The sequence below is a fragment of the Heloderma suspectum genome, chromosome 5, assembly GCF_057233095.1.
Source record: "Heloderma suspectum isolate Gila_16-S chromosome 5, 16-S_ref, whole genome shotgun sequence".
Classification (NCBI taxonomy): Eukaryota; Metazoa; Chordata; class Lepidosauria; order Squamata; family Helodermatidae; genus Heloderma; species Heloderma suspectum.
In genome coordinates, this window is record NC_139462.1 from 230660084 (window position 1) to 230680461 (window position 20378).

General features: G+C 46.0%; 2 protein-coding genes across 5 annotated transcripts in view; one reads left to right on the plus strand and one right to left on the minus strand.

Annotated features, from left to right (window-relative positions):
* Positions 1-844, minus strand: part of KIF9 (kinesin family member 9) — a 33164-nt gene extending 32320 nt beyond the window's left edge. Inside the window, exon 1 of one of the 3 annotated variants that reach the window (XM_084859515.1) lies at positions 583-844. The gene's annotated coding sequence lies outside the window, so the exon portion shown is untranslated. The other 2 variants (XM_084859514.1, XM_084859513.1) reach the window with 2 other exon arrangements.
* The window catches only part of KLHL18 (kelch like family member 18), a 27695-nt gene continuing 8144 nt past the window's right edge, over positions 828-20378 (plus strand). For both annotated transcript variants that reach the window (XM_084859516.1, XM_084859518.1), the window contains exons 1-6: positions 828-1153; positions 12331-12461; positions 13135-13275; positions 16223-16421; positions 17775-17935; positions 20193-20329. In XM_084859516.1, coding sequence (XP_084715642.1) covers positions 1013-1153; positions 12331-12461; positions 13135-13275; positions 16223-16421; positions 17775-17935; positions 20193-20329 — 910 coding nt within the window. In that variant the 5' untranslated portion in view covers positions 828-1012. The remainder of the gene's footprint in view (positions 1154-12330; positions 12462-13134; positions 13276-16222; positions 16422-17774; positions 17936-20192; positions 20330-20378) is intronic.

A 20378-nucleotide genomic window follows, 5' to 3' on the forward strand; every position in this document is an offset into this window, starting at 1 on the left:
CTCTAGATCAGGAGCGGACAGCCACCCTATGCGCTTCCAACGTCTGGCACACAGAAGGTACCATTCCAAGTACACTTACGTGGGAAAATGTTTCATTGAACTCAGTAGGGCTTACTTTTTCAGATACATGCATATGATTGGGCTGGAAAACAGATATGCCCTTTTTATATCATAGGAGAGTGTAGTTCTTCCTAGAGTGTGTCCTAGCTATCATAGCTTCCCTACAAAAAATCTCTAGTAGTTTGCAGGCGGCGGGGGGGGGGGGGGGATGTTAACTGAAATCTCCCAAAACTACAATCCCTCGGGTGTGCCATCTTTGTTATCAGCCAGGAGCACTAACTCCACCCTGCAGGTCTCACTTGTATCTCTGAATACAACCTGCTAGAGGGCAAACAGCAATCGCCCTCCCGCCCTGCTAGGGAGCTCCCCAGTCGGGTATCTGGCTGTCCTCTGTTGGAAACGGGATACTGGGCAGGAGAGGCGTAAGGGCCGACTCAGGAGGACTCCGTTTTAGGTGCTAAATAGTAATAACGGAGGAGGAAAAGGGCGGCTTTTCGCACGCTTCCCCTCGCAGGCACTGACCCGCGGCGGCACTCCCAGTCCTACCACCGGCGAGAGAGAGAGATGGAGCGAGAGCGCGCGCCAGAGGGATAGAAGAGCGTTGCGCGTGAGGGGCGCGCGCGCATGCGCGTGAGGGGGGGAAGGCGAGAGGCGCCCCGTTGCTAGGGCGACCGCCACATCCTGCGTCGGCCGTTGCTAGGGCCGCAGCCACTTCCCCTGGGCGTCTCTGGCGACGCCGGTGCCGGGGAGGGGCGGGGAGTAGGCTTCCGGCGGCGTCTCTCGCGGCCGTGGGGAGAGGGCCGGCCTCATCCGGTTACGGTGGCCGGGCGGGGCCAAGCGGCGCCCGAAGCGAAAGCGCTGCAGCTGCGGGCAGGGGCTGGCTGGCGGGGTGACGGAGCGCGCCAGTCCCGGCCGGCCCGGGCTCGGCAGGCGGGCAAGGCGAGCGGCCAAGATGCTGGAAGCGGCCGGTCCAGACCCGGAGCTGGACCCGGAGGACCTGGTGCACTTCTCGGTGGGGGACCTGCCCAGCCGCGGCTACGGGGTGATGGGCGAGATCCGCCGGCAGGGCAAGCTCTGCGACGTCACCCTCAAGGTAGCGGCGCCTGAGGGGGCTGCGGGTGGGCGGCGGCGGGGAGCCCTGGCGGGGTGGGCCGGGCCGGGCCGGGGAGAAGGGCCCATGGCGGGGCGGGCGGGGCGCTCAGGCGGGCTTGGTCCGGCAGGGAGGTGACGGGGCGCGGCGGCTGTGGGCAGGCGGCTTGCGGGCGTGGTCGGGGTCCTCTGAGGGAGATCGCAGGGGAAGGCAGCGGAAGAGAGCTCGGGGGGGGGGGGTTAAGGCCGGTGACCTGAGGCAGAGCAAAGGAATGGAGGGAGGAGTTTGACCTGGGGGGGGTCTGTGTTTGGGAGCACGGATGGCAATAATGGGCGGGAGAAAGTGCCCCCCTAAAAGTGCGGGATGGGGAAAGAAGAAAGGTGGGGGCCATGGAGGCGGAGCTCAGCTGAAGGGGGGGAACGGGCTGGGGGCTTCCTAGTTAAGAGAGACGCAGGATTAGTTTACCGGGCTGGGCGATATAACAGCCCCTGGGCTGAACGGGGGGGGGGGGAGAAGAAGGCCTTGGTGTCAGGGATGGTGGAGGGGTTACAGGGAAGACGTGGGGTCATGCATGGTGATCTCTGGATATGAATGAGGCTGGGACTGCCACAGCAGATTTTTAACAATTGTTATTCATGTGCTTACCATCCTTGTGCATGCTGCTTTACAGGGTACAAGACAACACCCCTGGGAAGTGGGGGAGGATGGTGCAAAAGCCCATGCCCAGGTCAGAAGGCTAAGAAACTGAGCATAGTCATAATTAGTGACCCAGTTCACACATAGCGCTGAGCAATTCCTGGGTTGTTTTACTGAGGAATTGCTTGCAAGCCATTTCCATTTCCATTGGTTTGTTTTGTGACGCGCGAACCTGGAAACTCTGGATTGTTCAGGGATTAAACAACCCAGAATTAACCCAACAACAAACCATGGGTTGTTAATTGAAAACCAAAGTAGTGCAAACCAGATCACTCTGTTTGTGTGTGTCCCCCAAATACATTGTGCTCAAAGTGGTTCAGAGAATAGACATTTTAAACACTAACAATAATTATAATATGTTACAATAGAACATTAACAATTCAACTATTACAGTTCATTTAAAACATACCAAATGTTTAAATGAATGTAAACTATACCAGTAGGTCAGTTAATAATATCCACTATCTACAATATCAGCATTCTACCAGCAGTAAGCAGGGAGACAGAATGTAAAGAGTGGAAGGATGTGATTGAGGGTGCTGTTGAGGTAGAAACACTCCTTGAAGCGAGAGTTCTGTAAAACTTACTCAGGGTTCAGATTTGTTTCTTTTTCAAAATTTGTTTGAAACTATTATAGTGTTGCAGCACCTTGTTTGATGAGATTCTCATCCTGTGTCTCTCCACTGATTATAGTCCAGCAGAGATGACTTCAGTCCCAGATATTGGGAGTAACTGCTTTTGCATAGCATTACCCTTTAGTCATTGCAAAATGTGTTGCAGGTTACTCCATGGTGTTTGGAAGCCCAGGTTTGTGGCAGCAGCAATAATTCTAAGCTATTCCTGATTTGTAAGTTTCATGGGTGGTCTGCGGAAATTGGATTTGGATCTCAGCCCATCTTGTGGTGTCCCCTCTCTTGCATGCAAACCACAACTACATGTATGCCTTTGACATATGCAATAACCACCCCAAGGACTGAATGACTCATGAAATGAATACTTTCCCCCTGCTTGGCATATTGCTGGTATGAAGCAGAGTGGTAGGGATGGTTTGGCAAACAGCGGCTACTGTGCTACAGTTTTCCTGTTTTGTATATCAAATATTTTCATCATGTTTTAAAGCTGGGATTCTCCAACTTTAGCATCGTGATCCTCTTGAAGTCAAGCAACCATTATCTGAACCTTCTTTTGGATTCATACACCATTTTAACAAAACATTTATGCCAAAATTGGCATAAGAACTTGCCCTTCCGGAACAGACACAAGGTCCGTCTAATCCAGCAACTCTGTTCCCATGCTAAATACTTCTGGAAAGCTTGTAAGGAGGGCTCAATGCAACAGCGTTTCCCTGTTGCTTGTTCTCAGAATCCTGTATTTGGAAAGCTGTTACCTCTAGAGAGGTCCTTTTCCTAGCTAGCATTGCTAAGAGCCCCATAGTGAGTTTGTTATATCCTTTTTCTTTAAGCGCTCTATGCTGGTGGCCGTCACTGCTTCTTATGGTGGTGGTAGATTCTGTAAACTAATTATGCGTTGAATCCAAATGTACTTATGCTTACAGTAGTAGACTGGCTACTATCGTGATGGCTGTAAGCCTCTGAACTCGGAGGCTTACAGTCACCCAGTGCAGAACAGGAGGAGCAGTGGAGGCGATCCTCACCTCTGTGCTTCTTCCGCTCTGCATTTTGGCTAGATGGGCTTTTTTGCCTGTCTAACTAGGGCTCTGCAGAGGGGGAGGGAAGGAGGCTGGGGGTTCCTGGCACCGAGGTTTCAGCGCTGTCTCCAACCTCCAATCCAGGAATCTGAATTATCCCATGGCCTCCCAGACTCTGCCTAGGGGGCCATAGGATTGTTGTCAGAGTCTAATTCCATTCCTGGGTGTTGTGTGACAAAGTGCAACATGTTTTTATACCACTGATACAACCAAACCTTTCTATAATAGTTAATTTTATTTGTTTAAGTTTATAACCTGGTTATGGAATGCCCTCCGCTTGGAGGCCCGATTGGCACAGACATTGGTCTTGTTTCGGCGCCAAGTAAAAATATGGCTTTTTACCAAAGCCTTTGAGGGCTGAATGCATTCCCTAGCACGTTGTTTTAACTATTGTTTTAGATTTTAACTGGTATTAGTTTGTTTAATAGTTTAATATGCTGTTAGGTGTTTAAATATTTTTAAACTGATTTTATCTGTATGCTGCCCTGAGATCTTAATGATATAGGGTGGGATAGAAATGTTTTAAATAAATAAATAAAATAACCCATCTCTTCTGACAGACTGGGTGGGATACTTAAAATTTACAAAGACAATATATGTCCCATTAGAGTTCATTTAAAATCCAGAGCACTTCGTTTGTCTCTCCCTTGAGAGAGAAGGAAACATGGGCCCACTCCATCAACTTGGCTGGAAAAAGTAGCTGCCTTTGGTTCCTTCTCCCCCTGAACACCTTCCAATCAGGCTAGTCATTATAAGAACTTCGTGATTTTAAGAACTGATGCCTAAATGTACCCTTTTGGCTGAAGAGCAGGGTAAAAATGCTTTAAATAATATGCTAGAAATTCATAATTGACCATACTAGCCCAGTATCCCTGTGCCTCTGAACTGAATTAGGCCAGATCGATGTGTCTTGTAATATTTGTGAGAAATGCTCAGGTTCTGATGGCCTTTCAAGGAGAAGCAGTCTGTCAGGGTGGACACTGAGCCCATAGAACCTCAGAGCAGTTCTGATTCTGAGGAGGAACAGCCGTCCGTGGGAGGGGAGCGCACTCATCCCTCCCAGGCCCTGCAGCTGGCAGAGATTCCTCCTGCCAGCATTCCAGAGATAGATAGCGGTCCTGGGAGTGAAAGAGCATGGGAGGAGGGCTGGCTGGATGCTCGACACAGACGCAAAGAGCGACAAGCTATGGAGGGCACGGAAAGGAGGTGTAGCGCCCGTTTGGCACGCAAGCAACGGTCGCGTCCAGAGGACCCAAGGGAAAAGGGGAGGGACTCTCCCTAGCCCATAAGTTCAGGGTCTGCAAGTGATTCTCGTTCAAACGGGGACCAACTGTTTCCAACCCGGGGCATAGATTACTCTGCTGTTCATAGCTTAGTCGCCGGTGATAGAGTTATTAAGTTGTAAAAGGAATAAAGCCTTGAAAAGAATCCTTTGTCTGTGTCTGGAGTTGGCTACTGGAGTAGACTGAAAGAGGCCGGCTAGGGCCTCCTGACACACTCACAGCTGAGGAGAAGATAACCCCTACAATTGCCTCTTGAATAATGGTCCTTCCAATAGGCAGAGTGAGGCAGCTGCCTCAGGTAGGGATGTTGCTGAAATCGATTTGGGGGGTGGAGTTTGCTGAGTCTTCCTAGGCTCAGCCCCCTGGACTTCGATTTAGTTCTTGCAGCGGCACCCAACTTGATCTGCAGTGAGTTGGGCTAGTTTGTGGATTTTCTGGGAATTCTGCACATTTTTTGAAGGATCGGCAATTTGCGCAAATTACAGAACCTTCCAGAAATGCTCCAAAGTTATTTGTTAGCAGAGCACCCTTACCCATCCTTGGGTAATGATTATGTGTGTCATAATCTTTGAGGAAAGAATTGCAGCAAATACTCTCTTCTATTCTAAGTAATTGGTTTATCTCGTGAGCATTGAGGATACATTTTTTACGATGTACATGTGGTTAAATTGCCCTCTCAGCATTTCTGCCTTCTGATATTTGGGTGATAGCTGACTTCGCATAGAATGGAAGATTTCCCCTTGAGGGAGAGAGCCTCCCCTTCCTCTCCTCTAGAATACGATGCCCTTCTTCCAAATTAGCAGGCAGTCCTTGAATGCTGTGAAGCAAACTTCATTTACTTTTGAGTGGGTCTTTCAAGCACATATAGCTGTCAGTGGAATTATTTTCCTTAACCTAGTACAGAACGCTCAGTGTTTCTTGGCAGATTGTTGGTAAAGCCTGAAAAAACATGGGAGGTCTGTCCAATTGTACAAGTTTTTTGGGAGCTTATTTTGCAGTATATTCAGGAAATTGCAGATCATGAAATCCCCTGGGAATTGAGGTTAATATTACTTGGACATGTAAAAGATAAGGAAGAGCTGTAATAATTCTAGATAATTCTAGATCAGCTGCTAGAATGGGCATTTCAGTAGAAATAAATCAAGTAAAATGTTTAAGCACACTGGTTATTTAATGGGATGCACATATACGGAATTGGAGCTTTTTGAGTGCCTAATGCTGGATATGAGTAGCTCCAGTGAATAATACCTTAGCAGTGCTGTTCTTCCTGTCTCGGTTCTCCATCCTGCCCCAGGGCTGCTGTTAACACAGCTCTGGCTGCTACCTAGACTGTGATGCTGAATGAGCTGCACCTGGTGATCTGTTTTGGGGAGAGGTTGTGCTGATTGGGCTGGCTCTGTTGGATCACCAGTGATGTGGGTTTCTGGAAAATTTTGAAATGGAAAATTTTCCTATGCAAATTAGGATAAAAACTGAAAATTTTCTGATGCAATTGACCCTATGCAAATTAGGATAATTTGCATAGGGTCAGTTGCATCAGAAAATTTTCAGTTTGTATCACAACATTTTCAGATGCCCTAGAAAGTTATCTAATTTAGCATTTTTACTTTACTTGTATTTAATGAACAACTAATTGCCCCATGTTAATTTTTTGTCCTAATACATCACAAGTATTTGACCTTAAATATTTGAGGGGGAAATTAAAGCACACTTGGGGCACAATCCTATGGCTTGTGCCCTCACTGCTCAGAAGCAAAGATTCCTATGCCTTGTCAGGCTGAAGCTGACAGGGCAGGATGAACGGTGCAGGTAGGTGATCTTTGTCTCCCCTTCCTCCAGTCTTTGTTTTTTATGCTAGACAGGCTTTTCAGCTCATCTAGCAGGGGCATTAATGAGAGGGAGGGAAGGAGGCTGAAGGAGGCTCAGGATAAATCATATCCTGGCATCTCTGGTCTCCTCCCCTCCCTGCCCACTTAAATGCCCCCTTTTCCCCTCTCCGAGGTTGATGTTCAGACCTTGGAGAGGCAGCTAGCACGGTGCTTTCCAGGCCTGCTGCAAGGGGAGGGGGCGGATCTTTGACTCATATGGGAAAAATCTGAACTATCCTGTGGTCCCTGGGATGCTCGCCCAGGGACCATAAGATTGCAATCTTAATGTGATTGAAATGATACATTATGTAGAAAGTTTTATTTGAATACTTGTATAAATGTGAAGATAATGAGACAGTTCACATCTTACAGTAGCCAGTCATGGGTTAGTTAACCCATAATTTTCTGGGATGCACTCTGCATGCGAGCTGCTTCTCCTTTCTGTAAACAGCCTCCTGTCAGAGGTTGTGAATATGAAGTACAAACCCAGACCACTGGGTTGCTTAGGGGCTAAACAACCCAGTGGTTAACCAAACAACAAACCATGGGTCAGCAGTCTGGCTTTGCATATCACTGTCAAAACCTCCAGTCAGAGGTTATTTACAGCAAGCAGAAGCAGCTCACGCATGTCTCGTGTCCCCACAAATCGTGGATTAAATAACCCACGACTTGCTGCCATGACATGTGAACCAGGTCAATAGCATATGCTTCCCTTATGTTGTTTAAAGTTAAGAAAAAAACAAAGGTGGTCAAAACTGTAGATGCATAATTAACTTTAGCAGCCCAAATAACTCTGCCTGATATGCTGACAACCATTCATTTATTTCAGCAGAGTTCAGCTCTCTTCCACTAAGGTTGTTGAGGCACCTTCATTATCGCTATTTATTAGTTTCATTTCACATGGAGACATAAATATATTCACATATATACTTGCGAGGGATAATCACCTGAAGGGCATTAATTATAGCTTTGAAACTGCCAAACTTCCCTAATGTTGTATTTGCAGTTGGCATTCATTCATTGTTACTAATGAATTTGTGAAATGGAAAGATTTCCATGGAAAAATGAAGTGCTAGAAAAAAAATCCATCTTGGAAATTTTTCTGCCCCACATCACTGTGGATCAATGAATTAGTCATGACATTTTCCCCACAGCAGTATAAGGAAAACCATGTGTCCATCAATCCCACCTCAGTTTGATTAACATTAATTTTCCACCTCCCTGATGCCCAGTGCTCACCACGTGTTACTTTTTTTTGTAACCTGAAATGTATTTCAATAATAACTGGAACTATTTTCTATAAGCCCTTTCATCTTTATCATAATCAGATTTTCAAGCTGACAGCTTCCAAATGTTTCCATATTTTTGATTCAATGCAACAATTACATTTCTGATTTTAAGGTACTGGGATAATTGTGGTCTGGCCTTCTCCTTTTTTCTGGTAACACCAAAGGACATAACAGTATTATTAGACCACACATCCTAAAGCTGGACAATTGATAATGAAACAAACATGCATCTCCTCGAATGCAAGTAACATGCATTTGTTCATGGTAAAAAACACACAACCCAAACCTGAAGTCAGGTGACAAAACTGGGGTGTTGGCAGGGAGGAAGACAAGTGCCTCTCAAGCATGTCCTACTTTTTGGAAGAGACACACTGCAGCTGATATAGACCACTTTTACTGCTGAACATGGTGGTAGAGGAGAACCTTGAGGCCAGAGTGACTTGGAGAAACTTCTACTCCGGTCTGTACATAATCTGCAGGAGCAGCGAGAGGTGCGCCTTCAGCATGCAGGGACAAAAGACAAAGGTTGAGGATGTCCTTGCCATTGTCCTAGGAGTGGGAAGAAGTCTTTCAGAATAACAATTTTCAGAAAAGGGCAACTAAAGTGATCAAGGGGCTGGAGCATCTCCCCTATGAAGGAAAGTTACAACACCTGGGATTGTTTAGCTTGGAAAAAGGGCGAGTAAGGGGAGACATGATAGAGGTGTACAAAATTATGCATGGTGTGGAGAAAATAGAGAGGGAGATATTTTTTTCCCTCTCATAATACTAGAACCCAGGGTCATTCCATGAAGCTGATCAGCGGGAGGTTCAAGACAGATAGAATCATAGAATAGTAGGGTTGGAAGGGGCCTATAAGACCATCAAGTCCAACCCCCTGCTCAATGCTGGAATCATGTCAAAGCATCCCTGACAGATGGCTGTCCAGCCTTGTCTTGAATGCCTCCAGTGCGGGAGAGCCCATTACCTCCCTAGGTAATTGGTTCCACTGTCGTATTGCCCTGCCTAAAGGAATAGGTGAAAAAATTGAATTGTGTAAAATATCAGCGTTCTAAAGGCACACTTTTTATGGAACCTCTGATGGCTCTGTTTAATATTTTCCTGACTCCAGATTGACCCTTGTCTGTGTCCTTGTGAATTCTGCTGCCTTGTGACTTGTTTGAGAAAACATGTGCCCTTTGAGCTGTGTCTAGGTGACTGGAGGGGTGTGGAACAGGACGAATTCGTAACACAAGTAGAAATCCCAGGGGCCTGTGAACAGAAGTGCTGAAGAGGCTTAACAAAATTAAGATTGCCATGTCCCAAAGGGCATACTTTCAGCCACGTGGACTGATATCTTTTATGATACCTACAGCATTGCTTTAGAGAAGGCTTCATTGTGTCTTAAGACATGAATATTTAGGTGGGGCAGGGGAGAACAGCCTCTCATTAAACCAGCACACAGTTCTGTAAAAAGAAGCCATGTACATCCTGTTTCAGAGGCGGAACTGAGCAGACAGGTGGCTGTATTCTCATGTTCTTCATGAATTGTCTGATTCCCCTGAAATGACAGCATACACAGTATGTACTAAACAATCTTAAAACTGAAATGTATGCTTACATACTGTAGATGACTTCAGTATACATAAATGTGAGCTTTGCTTACTAGCCAGACATCATTTGTGGTTGCCCTCAACCCCTTCCACTCCCCCAAGTTCTGTGAGGAAGTACAGAGATTCTGGAAGTGAAGTGGAGTCTGCTGTCATTTTCACCGTAGATTGGAGAAAGTGAATGAAGCAGCAGTCCTCTGTACTGCTGCTCAGAGGAGACTCCTGCTGTTTCTGACCTTCTCCAAATCACAGTGTAAACCAGAAGACTGGAGAATAAGTATTTGTGTCCTGCTGGCTAGAAAGCCAGAAACATCTTTGGTGGAGGAGCAGGTTTAAGGAAACCTGGCCATGTACTATTAAAAATGGGAACAGAGTGTTGCACATCACACTGCAAATCTCTTTTAGAAAACAATTCATGTATACACCTCTTTTCTGCCCCTCATGGTTGTGTTCTACTAAGGCTGAATTTATTTAATTTCATTCATTGTAGATATTTTTATATTCTTTGGTCATATTCCTGGAGCTGAGATGGGACTCAAACCTACACTGCCCAGCATCACTGCCAGCACTCTAGCTGCACTGGCTCTTTTCCATGACAAATGGCCTTTTTTCTTTTAGATCTCTTCTCCTTCCACTACAGTGTTGCTTGCCACCAAAAATGTCCCAAACCTGCAAAAAATTAGGTAGAGCTCAGAAAAGCATTATCTTCTAGAAAATGTATGTGATCCCTCCTCTCCATTTCCATTCAGCAACATTATTTGCAGAGTTGAATTCCTTTTGATTCTGGATTTGGGATTTAGTCTCTCAGAATCTGCACTTTTGTTATTGTTGTGAGCTATTCATAGCCTAGCCCATCTCCACCCATATTCTGCGGACAGCAGCAAGGGACTACAACACATTGTGACAAGTGCTTATTGGGCCAAGAATATTTTCAATAAAACACACCCAGATGGCTCATGCAAGAGAGCTGTTCATTGCAGATACTGAAAATAGCACATTGGCATAAATGTTTCTAGATGGAATGTTAATTAAATTGCCGTGTGCCAACAGTAGGTTTTAAATCCCACTGTAGATTATTTTCCAGTGCCAGCCAAGTCTGACGTTTGTTCTAGCCAGCTCTGTGGCAGAGATGGCAATAGTTCTCAAAATGTAAAGTTGTCCTTTTTCAGGAAGATCTACATCTTTGCATTCCTTTTCACATTCGTCCTCCCCCTCCCTGTCCCACCATCTTGGAACATATGTTGGAGCAAGCCAGGAAAGGGATGTTGTATGGCGTCTGAGCTCACCCAACTGGGTAACTTTCACTGGTACAGAAACATCCTAGCCAGCTTCTGCACCATTTCCTCTCTCCCCAGTTTCCCTCCCCCACTCCAGAACTTGTATTTGTGCATTAACACAACCTGGTGCTGAGGAATGAGGACATAGGTGGTGCCAACGATCTGCCTAAAAGCAAACTTTAAGAATATAGCTTTGACCAAGGTAGAGGCACAAATCCAAGCTGTAGTATTTTCTCCTCAATAACAGTATAACATGTTTGCATTGATGGTACCAAGTCCTAAGGCTATGTAAGATTATCTGTAGGTGCCGAACTGTAGCAAGGGTCAGACAAGACTGAGAACATCCAAAATTATCCAGTGGAAAAAGAGACAGTCTCAGGATGTTGGGGGGAAACAACCAGAACAACAGCAGCGAATTTGAACTCAAACCAGAGATTCAATGCAGGCAGAATGTTGCCTTGGATCACATAAGAACTTGGTATTGGTATAGAAATGTAGCAAGAAAGTAATACAGGAGTCCATACCAGTATATCCTGAAGGTGGAGTACAAGAAAAGCAGGGTAGAAAACATTTAAATAAAATAAATTGTAAACCCTATGCATGCAGGGGCCGTGCCATTTCTATGTTGTTTACGACACCTAGCAAACTGATGGCGCTGTTAGACTGCTGAGCACCGGTGGATGTTCTGTTTCCTAACTCTTTGGCTGATTTCACCGGCTGATTTCACAACCGGATGCCATATTCTGCACCTTCCTTTTTCTTTTGCCCCAGTGTTAGGAAGGAGGGTGAGTGCCAGGGCTGTTGCTGCTTCCAGTCTTTGAGTTGCTATCTGCTACCCTAATAAGCTGCAGCATCTACATTTGTCCAAGAGAACAAGTCCATGAGAAACAATGATGTGGTCACAGAGCCAAGAGAAACCTGGCAAAAAGCAGCATGTGACAGTATGGCATTGGTCTCCAAATAGGTTAGACTTCTAATCTTAAGGCGCACTGTAGTTTCTACTCAGCATGGCAGCCCTTTGTGGGTCCTCAGCTCTAAACTGGTGTTGTCCAAACACATTTCATTAATTTCAGGGAAAGCAGGACAGCCGTGATGGTAGAGTCCACCACCGTTGTTGTTTTCCTGTACACATAAGTATTCTCTTTGTGGCATCACGTCAGACAGAAGCTGCCTTACGTTGACTCTGCCCATTGGTCTATCTAGCCCAGTAACTTCCTGATCCAACTGGCAGGGGCTCTCCAAGGTCCCAGGTAGAATTTTTCCCAATGTACTACCCAAGTTCCTTTTAGCCAGAGGTGCCAGGGATTGAACCTGGAACCTTCTTCATGCAAAGTATGTGTTCTGTCTTGAGGCCAGCAGCTCTTCCCCAAAATTGTAGCCTACAGGCACAATGCTGGATCCTGTATCCAAACTGCACATTCCTGCTTGGAGCCAAATAACTAACATCTGTCATCTCCCATTTCTGTTCAGGTTGGAGACCACAAATTCAGTGCTCACCGGATTGTCCTGGCGGCTTCCATCCCTTACTTCCATGCCATGTTCACAAATGACATGATGGAATGCAAGCAAGATGAAATCGTCATGCAGGGCATGGATCCAAGGTAACTCTGAAGCTTTTGGGGTGTGCAGCAGTTCACCACACGGGTCAGATGAATCTTTTTTTCCTCTCCAGGCCAGTGGCCCGATCCATGTGATTAGCTGCTATGAGTGAACAGCTTGCCCATGTGAAACTATTTTTAGTGGCTTCTACGTGGAGGCTGTAACATGTACTGGCCCTCAGTGGTTCTGGGATGGTTCTATTTTGCAGTCTAACCAAACTCAGAAGGTTCTGGAGAAAAGGAAATAATGGCTCCTGCTCCAAACACTTGGGAGAGTGGAAAAAAGTAATTAATTGGCTTTTTAAAGTGAGGGTGGGGTCGGAGCAGGGATAATAGTGTGCTATGGACCTGAATAATGGTCATGGGAAATCCTGATGCTTGACAACCTTGATGGATTTTGGTACTTTTCTCTTGCTTTATGGTGTGGACTTCCAGTACATAACGGCCACTGTTTTCCAGCTTATCTCTGCTGTGCAGTCTCAAGGACTAGAAGCATGATGTTCTTGTTATTGAAAGCCTAGAATCTTTGGAATCTGGCAAGAGGCTACAATTTGGCACAGACCTTGTCAGAGGCTAAACTTTGTTTCCTCTCATACTTACATTGGGTTTTGAAGTGGTTAATAAAACCACACATTGAATGCAGCTGACCTTTCTAACTCTTCTCTGCCCCATTTAGTGCACTGGAAGCTCTGATCAACTTTGCCTACAATGGACACTTGGCAATAGACCAGCAGAATGTCCAGTCCTTGTTGATGGGGGCAAGCTTCCTGCAGCTGCAGAACATCAAGGATGCCTGTTGCTCATTCCTCAGAGAGAGGTGAGGGACTCGGATGTCAAAGGCTAAACTTACAGAATCACAGGGTTGAGACACATCAGATGTCCCAAGACAACATCATACATGCATAAATACTGCAGAGCAGCCTTCCCTGACCTGGCACCCTCCAGATGTGTTGGACTACAACTTCCATCACCCCCAGCCAGCAGAGCCAATTGGGAGTTGATGAAGTCCAACACATCTGGAGGATGCCAGGTTGGCAGAAGGCTGCTGCAGGGACTCAACCCTCTATGCCAGTGGTCCCCAACCTTTTTTGCACCAGGGACTGGTCTCGTAGAAGACCATTTTTCCATGGACCAGGTTTTTTTTTTTTTCGCGGGCAGACTTCTGGCTGCTGGGACACAAATGACGTCCGCATAGCAGATGCCATTTGCATCTCTGTTCTTTGCAGTAATAGGCTACATAAAGATTTACATAGCCTATTACTTGAAGAACAGGGATGCAAATTTGAAGAACAGGGATGCAAATTTGCATCCCAGCAGCCGGAAGTCCACCAGCGGCCGGAGCCAGTTGGGGCCGGCAAGGATTCTGGGGGGGAGGGACAGATCGCCTCCCCCCCACCCCCGTGGACCCAAGATAAGGGGGTTTCGCACACCTCTACTGTGACCTGCTTCCGGTCCGCAGCCTGGGGGTTTGGGACCCCTGCTCTATGCAATCCAGACCCTGATATGCCACAACTAGGAGATGCAGGCGGAGTAGATAGCTCCAGATAACTGAAGGAAGTGAACCAAGCCCCACATTATAGGGGAACTCAGAGTCACTGCCTAGTATGAACCTGGTCAGTATTTCTGGTGGACCACTTTGAGAAGAACGTTAGGGCTAGCCCCTCAACTACCACTTCCAAAAAGTGCCTAAAAGCAAGACATGTTCCCGCATATGCTAAAACTGCCAAAGCTGATGCTCTGGCTTTCAATGCAGCTTTCAATCCTGTGCCCAGGAGAGGTGGTTTAAGGGGCCTGTCCCCTAGAAGGATTCTGTTGAAGGGGTGGCAGTATGGACTTGAGAATATCTCTTATTTCCAAGGCTTCCCCAAATTAACTTGGGTTCACTCATCTCACAGAATGAGTTAAGAAATGTATACCACTGTGTACAAGAAAACCATAGTGATGATGAATAAGGCATGCATTTCTGTATACTAAGGAAACAAGCTATGATTCAGCTCTGATCTTAGGTTTTTAAATGTGCTCTACTGTCAGCTACTCGGGATGGCTTTTCTTTTGGGGTCAGCTGACGGTTTTTGCTTGGAAATAAGTCCAAACAGTGAGGGGTTCAGGGTAGTCGTTTTTACAATTGTGCAGTTCCCTGTGTCAAAATAATCCTACAGACGCTCAGGCAAGTATTCGATGACCAAGGCTGTGGAGCGGAATCCCTTTAGTAACCTATTTGATCCCCAACCTGTTTTACGTACTAAAGCCTTCCTTGTGCTGCTACCTGTCCTGAACAGCTTAAAAATAAAAATAAAGAGATCAGAAGAAAGTTCTTGCAAATATAATCCAGTAGGTACAAAAATCCCCCCCACACACACACACGCACACACGTGCGCGCATTGTCTTAATTCTGGCCACCAAATGCAGTCCCTCCCAGAAATGTTTCTTCTGACATCTTTGGGATTCTTTCTCAAAGGAATGTACCAGTGTGCAAGTTAAATAGCCTGGGTCCTTGACATGGAAGGCGGAGGTTGCTTCCCCATCTAGGCTGCAGCTGATCTTTTTCTCTAAAAAACAAATTGCATTCTTCTCAAGTTCAGAGGAAGAAGTGTAGTGCCTGTAGGTGTCCTTGACAATTCGTGTCAGGGATAAAGGTCGAAACATAGAAGATAAAACTCTGAACAGCCTGGGTTTATAGCTTTCGGTCAAGATTCATTGGGTAGATTGCTTGGCTGAAGCTTGTGGAATGCAGCCCAGTAACTTGAGCTGGGGGTGGGGGGGCAGGAGGGAATGTGTACTTGTTTGTTCATCAGAAGAGGAGAATTTGAAAAATCTGTGGCCTCCCAAAAAGCCATCACTTCCCCCCCATCGCTCACGACCCTATTCTGACAAAATGCCATTTTCGTTACGCCACATCATTGACAGGCCTGTGAATAAAGGGTCAAAAGACCAGGTGGGCAAACCCACTACTGCAAACGTTATGGTTTTTTTCTGATGCAGCTGTAAATAAGTACTTCAACGGAAATGGCCATTCTGAACTACATTAATATAATCTAATATATAATATAATGTCTATTTGTGATGTCAAAACCTCTGATTGTAGAGAGACAAACTGAGAGATTAGTTCAAAGGGCAGATCATGTAGAATTGCAGGGAAAAAAACTATTAAAAAATAAATGAAACCTAGCATTCCAAAGGTGGTTTTATTTCTCAAAATTCTTGCTGTTTTATTTCACTTGTTCTCCTGACATCCACCTTAAAGAGTAGGAACAACCTACTCAGGGTTGAGGGTGGAGATAAAAAAAAATTATTTTATTTTAAAACACCTCTTTTCCTAGGCATTCAAGGGGGGCAAACAACAATATAAAATATTATAAAAATACTACTTTTTAAAAAACAAAACAGATTTAACAATTAAAAACTTGCCCTCACTGCAGTAGCATGCCCAAGAGCAATACATAATTTCTTCCCATCCCCTGCAAGAGTGAATGCCAGCCATTCTGTTGTATGGGAAAAAGGAGGTGAATTTCAGATGGTAGTTGGGGCGGTGCTAGAGCTACTCCATGGTGACTCCAACTGTTGAGAATCAAGCTTGCTCCTATTTGCATAGCCCTTTCCTGGATTCTGTCTCTTGACCATGCTAAGAGTGTGGCAGGATATCGGGGACTGGCTTTTGTATAGATAACGCCTTGTCTGATGGACCACTCAGAGCAAACAAAGCAGGCCAAACTCTTTCCAGTTATTCAACTCCTCTGCTATATTCATCTGCATCATCCTTAAAGGCTTCATCCAAAGAACTGCCTGGGGGTGCGCCAGTTTGCTGAAACCATGATGTGTGCCGTACTCTACGATGCTGCGAACAGTTTCATCCACCAGCACTTTGTGGAGGTGTCCATGTCAGAAGAGTTCCTGGCCCTGCCCTTTGAAGATGTCTTGGAGCTCGTCTCAAGAGATGAGCTCAATGTTAAGTTAGAGGAGCAGGTATGTTCCCGTTGGGGTCCAGCGGCTGATTTATTTGGTTATTACTAGATTTGAGTTCCACCATACCATTTTGTAACGAAGTGCTGAGGACAGCTAATGTATTAAATTAAAAACAATACCCCATATCTCACAGTTTTTTTAAAAAGGCAGCAGGATTACAAAGCTACAAAACAATAAAGGCACATCTCCTCCTGCATGTGCCTGCCGGGACCCTTAGGTCATCTTCAGAGGCCCTCCTCCGGATGCTTCCACCAAAGGGAGCTAGGCGGGTGGCTACAAAAGAGAGGGCCTTCTCAGTGGTAGCAACCCACTTATGGAATAAACTCCCCAAAGAGGTTCGCCTGGCACCTACGTTATCTTTTCGGTGCCAGGCAAAAACCTTCCTTTTCTCCGAGGCATTTTAGAGACCTAGTTCTAGGTTGTTATGGCTGTTCTATTGATTCCTGCGCTGTTTATTGTTTTGCGTTATATTGTATTTTATTTCTTTAAATATTTGCGTTGTGTTTTATGTCTTTAACTGTTCTATGGCATTTTAGTTTTTTAATTGTTTGTAATCCCAGAGAGCATCAGTTATTGTCAGATTAGAAATATAATGAATAAATATTGAGGGAGCAAAGAAAAATCACATAAAGACAGGCCAAGGGCCTGCTGAACAAAAAAAAAAGTATTCAGAAGATCACAGAAAGTAAGCAAGTCTGGTCTCCCAGAGCAGGGAGCTCCACATCCTTGGTGTTGCAACAGAAAATGCTCTTTGTCTTGTTGATAGAAAAGAGAAATTGCATGCTCCAAAACACGAGCTCTGTTTAAGAGACTTGTTGCTGTATTTGGAACCAGATGAAGTTTCCAAGTGTGCACTGAAGAAAACCCCATAGAACAGTGTGTTTTTATTTATATCCCACTCTTCCATATGTTGTATTCCCAGGACAATAATTCCAGTAAAACAAAAAGTACTGTGTTTTGGAACTCAGAAGCCCCCACTGTCTTGTACTTAGGTTCTTGAATAGGTTTTTCTTTTAGCTTCATCAGTTTGCCTTCTGGGAAATGGGTTTTGGGACTGGCCGCACCCACCATGTTAGCCATTATGTGAATAGGAAGGCCACATCATGGCAGCCATTTTGTGAGAGCACCCATGACATGCTGTCAAAATTCCAGATGTGCTCACTGGCCCAGAAAGGGTGGGGACTGCTGCCGTAGGTTTAAGGTGGGGTTTAAGTCTGAACGAATGATGGAACGGCATGAGGCTCAATAAGATCATCTTATGCAGTGTTACTGAAGGCAGAGTATCATGTACTGAAAGTGTCCTCGGCAGGTGCCTGTTCACCTTTCCTGAGATTCCTGCGCTTCTTCTGGCAGGTCTTCGAAGCTGCCTTGGCCTGGGTGAGGTATGACCGTGAGCATCGGGAGCCCTGTTTGCCAGAGCTCCTCTCGAAGATCCGCCTGCCTCTTTGTCGGCCTCCGTTCCTCACTGACCGTGTGCAACAGGACGACCTTGTGCGCTGCTGCCACAAGTGCAGGTGGGTGCGGCAAGGTGGCCTGCCTTTTGGCAGGAGCGGGGGCGATGATACAGAGGAAGCAACACGGGACAGTGACAGGCCTGGAGCCCCCAAACTTGAAACCCTTTTTCCACCATGCAGGCAAAACAGAGAGGGAGTTTTCCTCCAGATGACCCTGCCAGTACAGATTGTGGAAGTAAGAACATTGTCATAATTCTCTCTCTTTCCCTCTCTCATATCTTCTGTCCCTTAAGCGCAGGGCAAACAATGGGCTGTGTGGGTTTCTTGCCCCCCATTGTCTCAGGCCCCGTGTTTCTTAGAGACCCCATTGAGATCTTCACCTCTTGGTGAGAGCCCTTCCAGACATTACAGAGAAAGATGTGGTAGAATTCTGGGTTGTACCCCTTCAGACCTTGGAGAGGGGCTCTCATTTCTGAATGCTTGACAACATAACTAGCTCACTGCACATAGGAAAGTGCATTGCACATCTTGTAGGAAGAGTTAATATAGCCTTGTCCCTGGTATGCTAGTCCCGTTATCGGCAGGGAGCATTCAATATATGGCTCACTCGCACACCTGAAGTGGTACAATCCAGAATCATGCTGCTACGAACTGCCACATTGACTTCCTCCTGCATAGTGTGTAGACCAGGAGTGGGCAACTTCTGGAAGTCCAGGGGCCATTCTCACCCCCAGGTCCCTGCTACAGGTCACATTCTGAGGGGTCCCAGGCAGCCTGCAGGGCTCCTCCCGAAGAAGAAAAGGCCCCAAATTGCCGGTCTGCTGCTGAAATTCGGCAGCAAACTGCTACAGAGCACTACAATGGCTAAGTGTACCTTGTTTGCAAGCTAACCCTTTTGCTGCTCCATAGTGCCTACGGAGCAGCAAAAAGGTCTAAATGTAGCTTGCAAGCAAGCTATATTTGGCTGTTTGGGCACGCCATAGCCATTTAAATAAATAAATAAATGGGCAACAGGAAGCGGCAGGGGAGTGGGGGCTGCATGTGGCACGTGGGCGATGTGTTGCTCAGCCCTGGTATAGAGCAAGCAACTCTGATACAGCGTGAAGTACGGTGATGAGGGAATATGAGTGGGTGTACCGCAGTTGCTGCTGCTTGCCTTCAGGAGTTTCTCCTCTCTGAGTTCTACCAAAGGTCAAGCTGTGGGTCTGATTACATACATGTGCACCACACTGTGAATTTTGACTCCATGTCCTTCATCAAAATGTATGAACTGCCCCCCAGTGATTTTTTTTATAAGGAAATACAAAACCTCTGGTAGGTGTTTGATCTGTGGCATTTTTGTTCACTTTTGCAAGTCATCACTGAACTTTTCAGTCAGGTGATTACCATGCATGCGTGAATGCACCCTTGCTGTGTTGTGGTGAGAGAATACTTTATTTAAGCAGATATTTAGCAAACACGGAAAAGTATCGGGCTCTGTTAACGACATGATTTATTATTCATTTCTCTAGTCTTCTATTAGCAAAGGGCTTACTTGTCTGTATGAGGTAGGTTACTGTTATACCCATTTTACTGATGCCAATCTGAGAGCAGGTTAGCGAGCATTATATATGTGGATGCACCATAGATTTCTATAAATGTTTACTTCTTTCCACTGCTGAGTATAGCCCGGTTTGTGTGTGTAATAGGTACTAAAATTCTAATTTTGAAATAAACCCAAATGTGATGGAAATTTGGATGGATTTCCTTCTTTTTTAAAATTGATTTTCCTTCAGTTGGTCATGAGAGGGTTGAGGAGCTGTACAGATCATTGAAGCCCTGACTACTAAAATTCTGTTCGGCACCCCTACTCCACTCGTACTCTCGGTTAAGATGTCTTCAATAATTATGCATGCAGTTTCAAGTTTACCTTTGCAGCCTAGAAATTTGGTGGTTTTGACATGCAAGCTGAAGTTTGCAGAACGCTGAGCTATCTGTTTACGCAGAACCATCATGGATATATTGGCGTGCACATCTCTGCATGTGTGTGAAGGTTGGGGGGGGTGCCCCTCCTCCATCTGTGTGTGGGGGTGGGGGAAGAGTGCCACTGGCTAGCATGGGGAGCCAGGGAGCCATTCAGAGATGAAGCCCTTCATAAGTGACTATGTGGACCTCTCTTGCCCTGTCAAAAGCTACGGAGAAGAGAGGCGGGTGTCTAAGTACCCTTGCCATGCAGACACTGTCATCTGCCTCTTTTCCTTCCGCACCATTTTACTGTCTCTCTTTAAGTACTGTGCTCACCAGACTGTCCTCTTTGTGGCTTGGCCTTTGATTTTAGGGACCTTGTGGATGAAGCAAAAGACTATCACCTCATGCCAGAGCGGAGACCGCACCTCCCAGCCTTTAAAACTCGCCCCCGTTGCTGCACCTCCATCGCAGGCCTGATCTATGCTGTAGGAGGCCTCAACTCAGCAGGTATCTTTCAACTCTGTTGCCTTTCAGGGACATGTGGCATGAAAGCAGG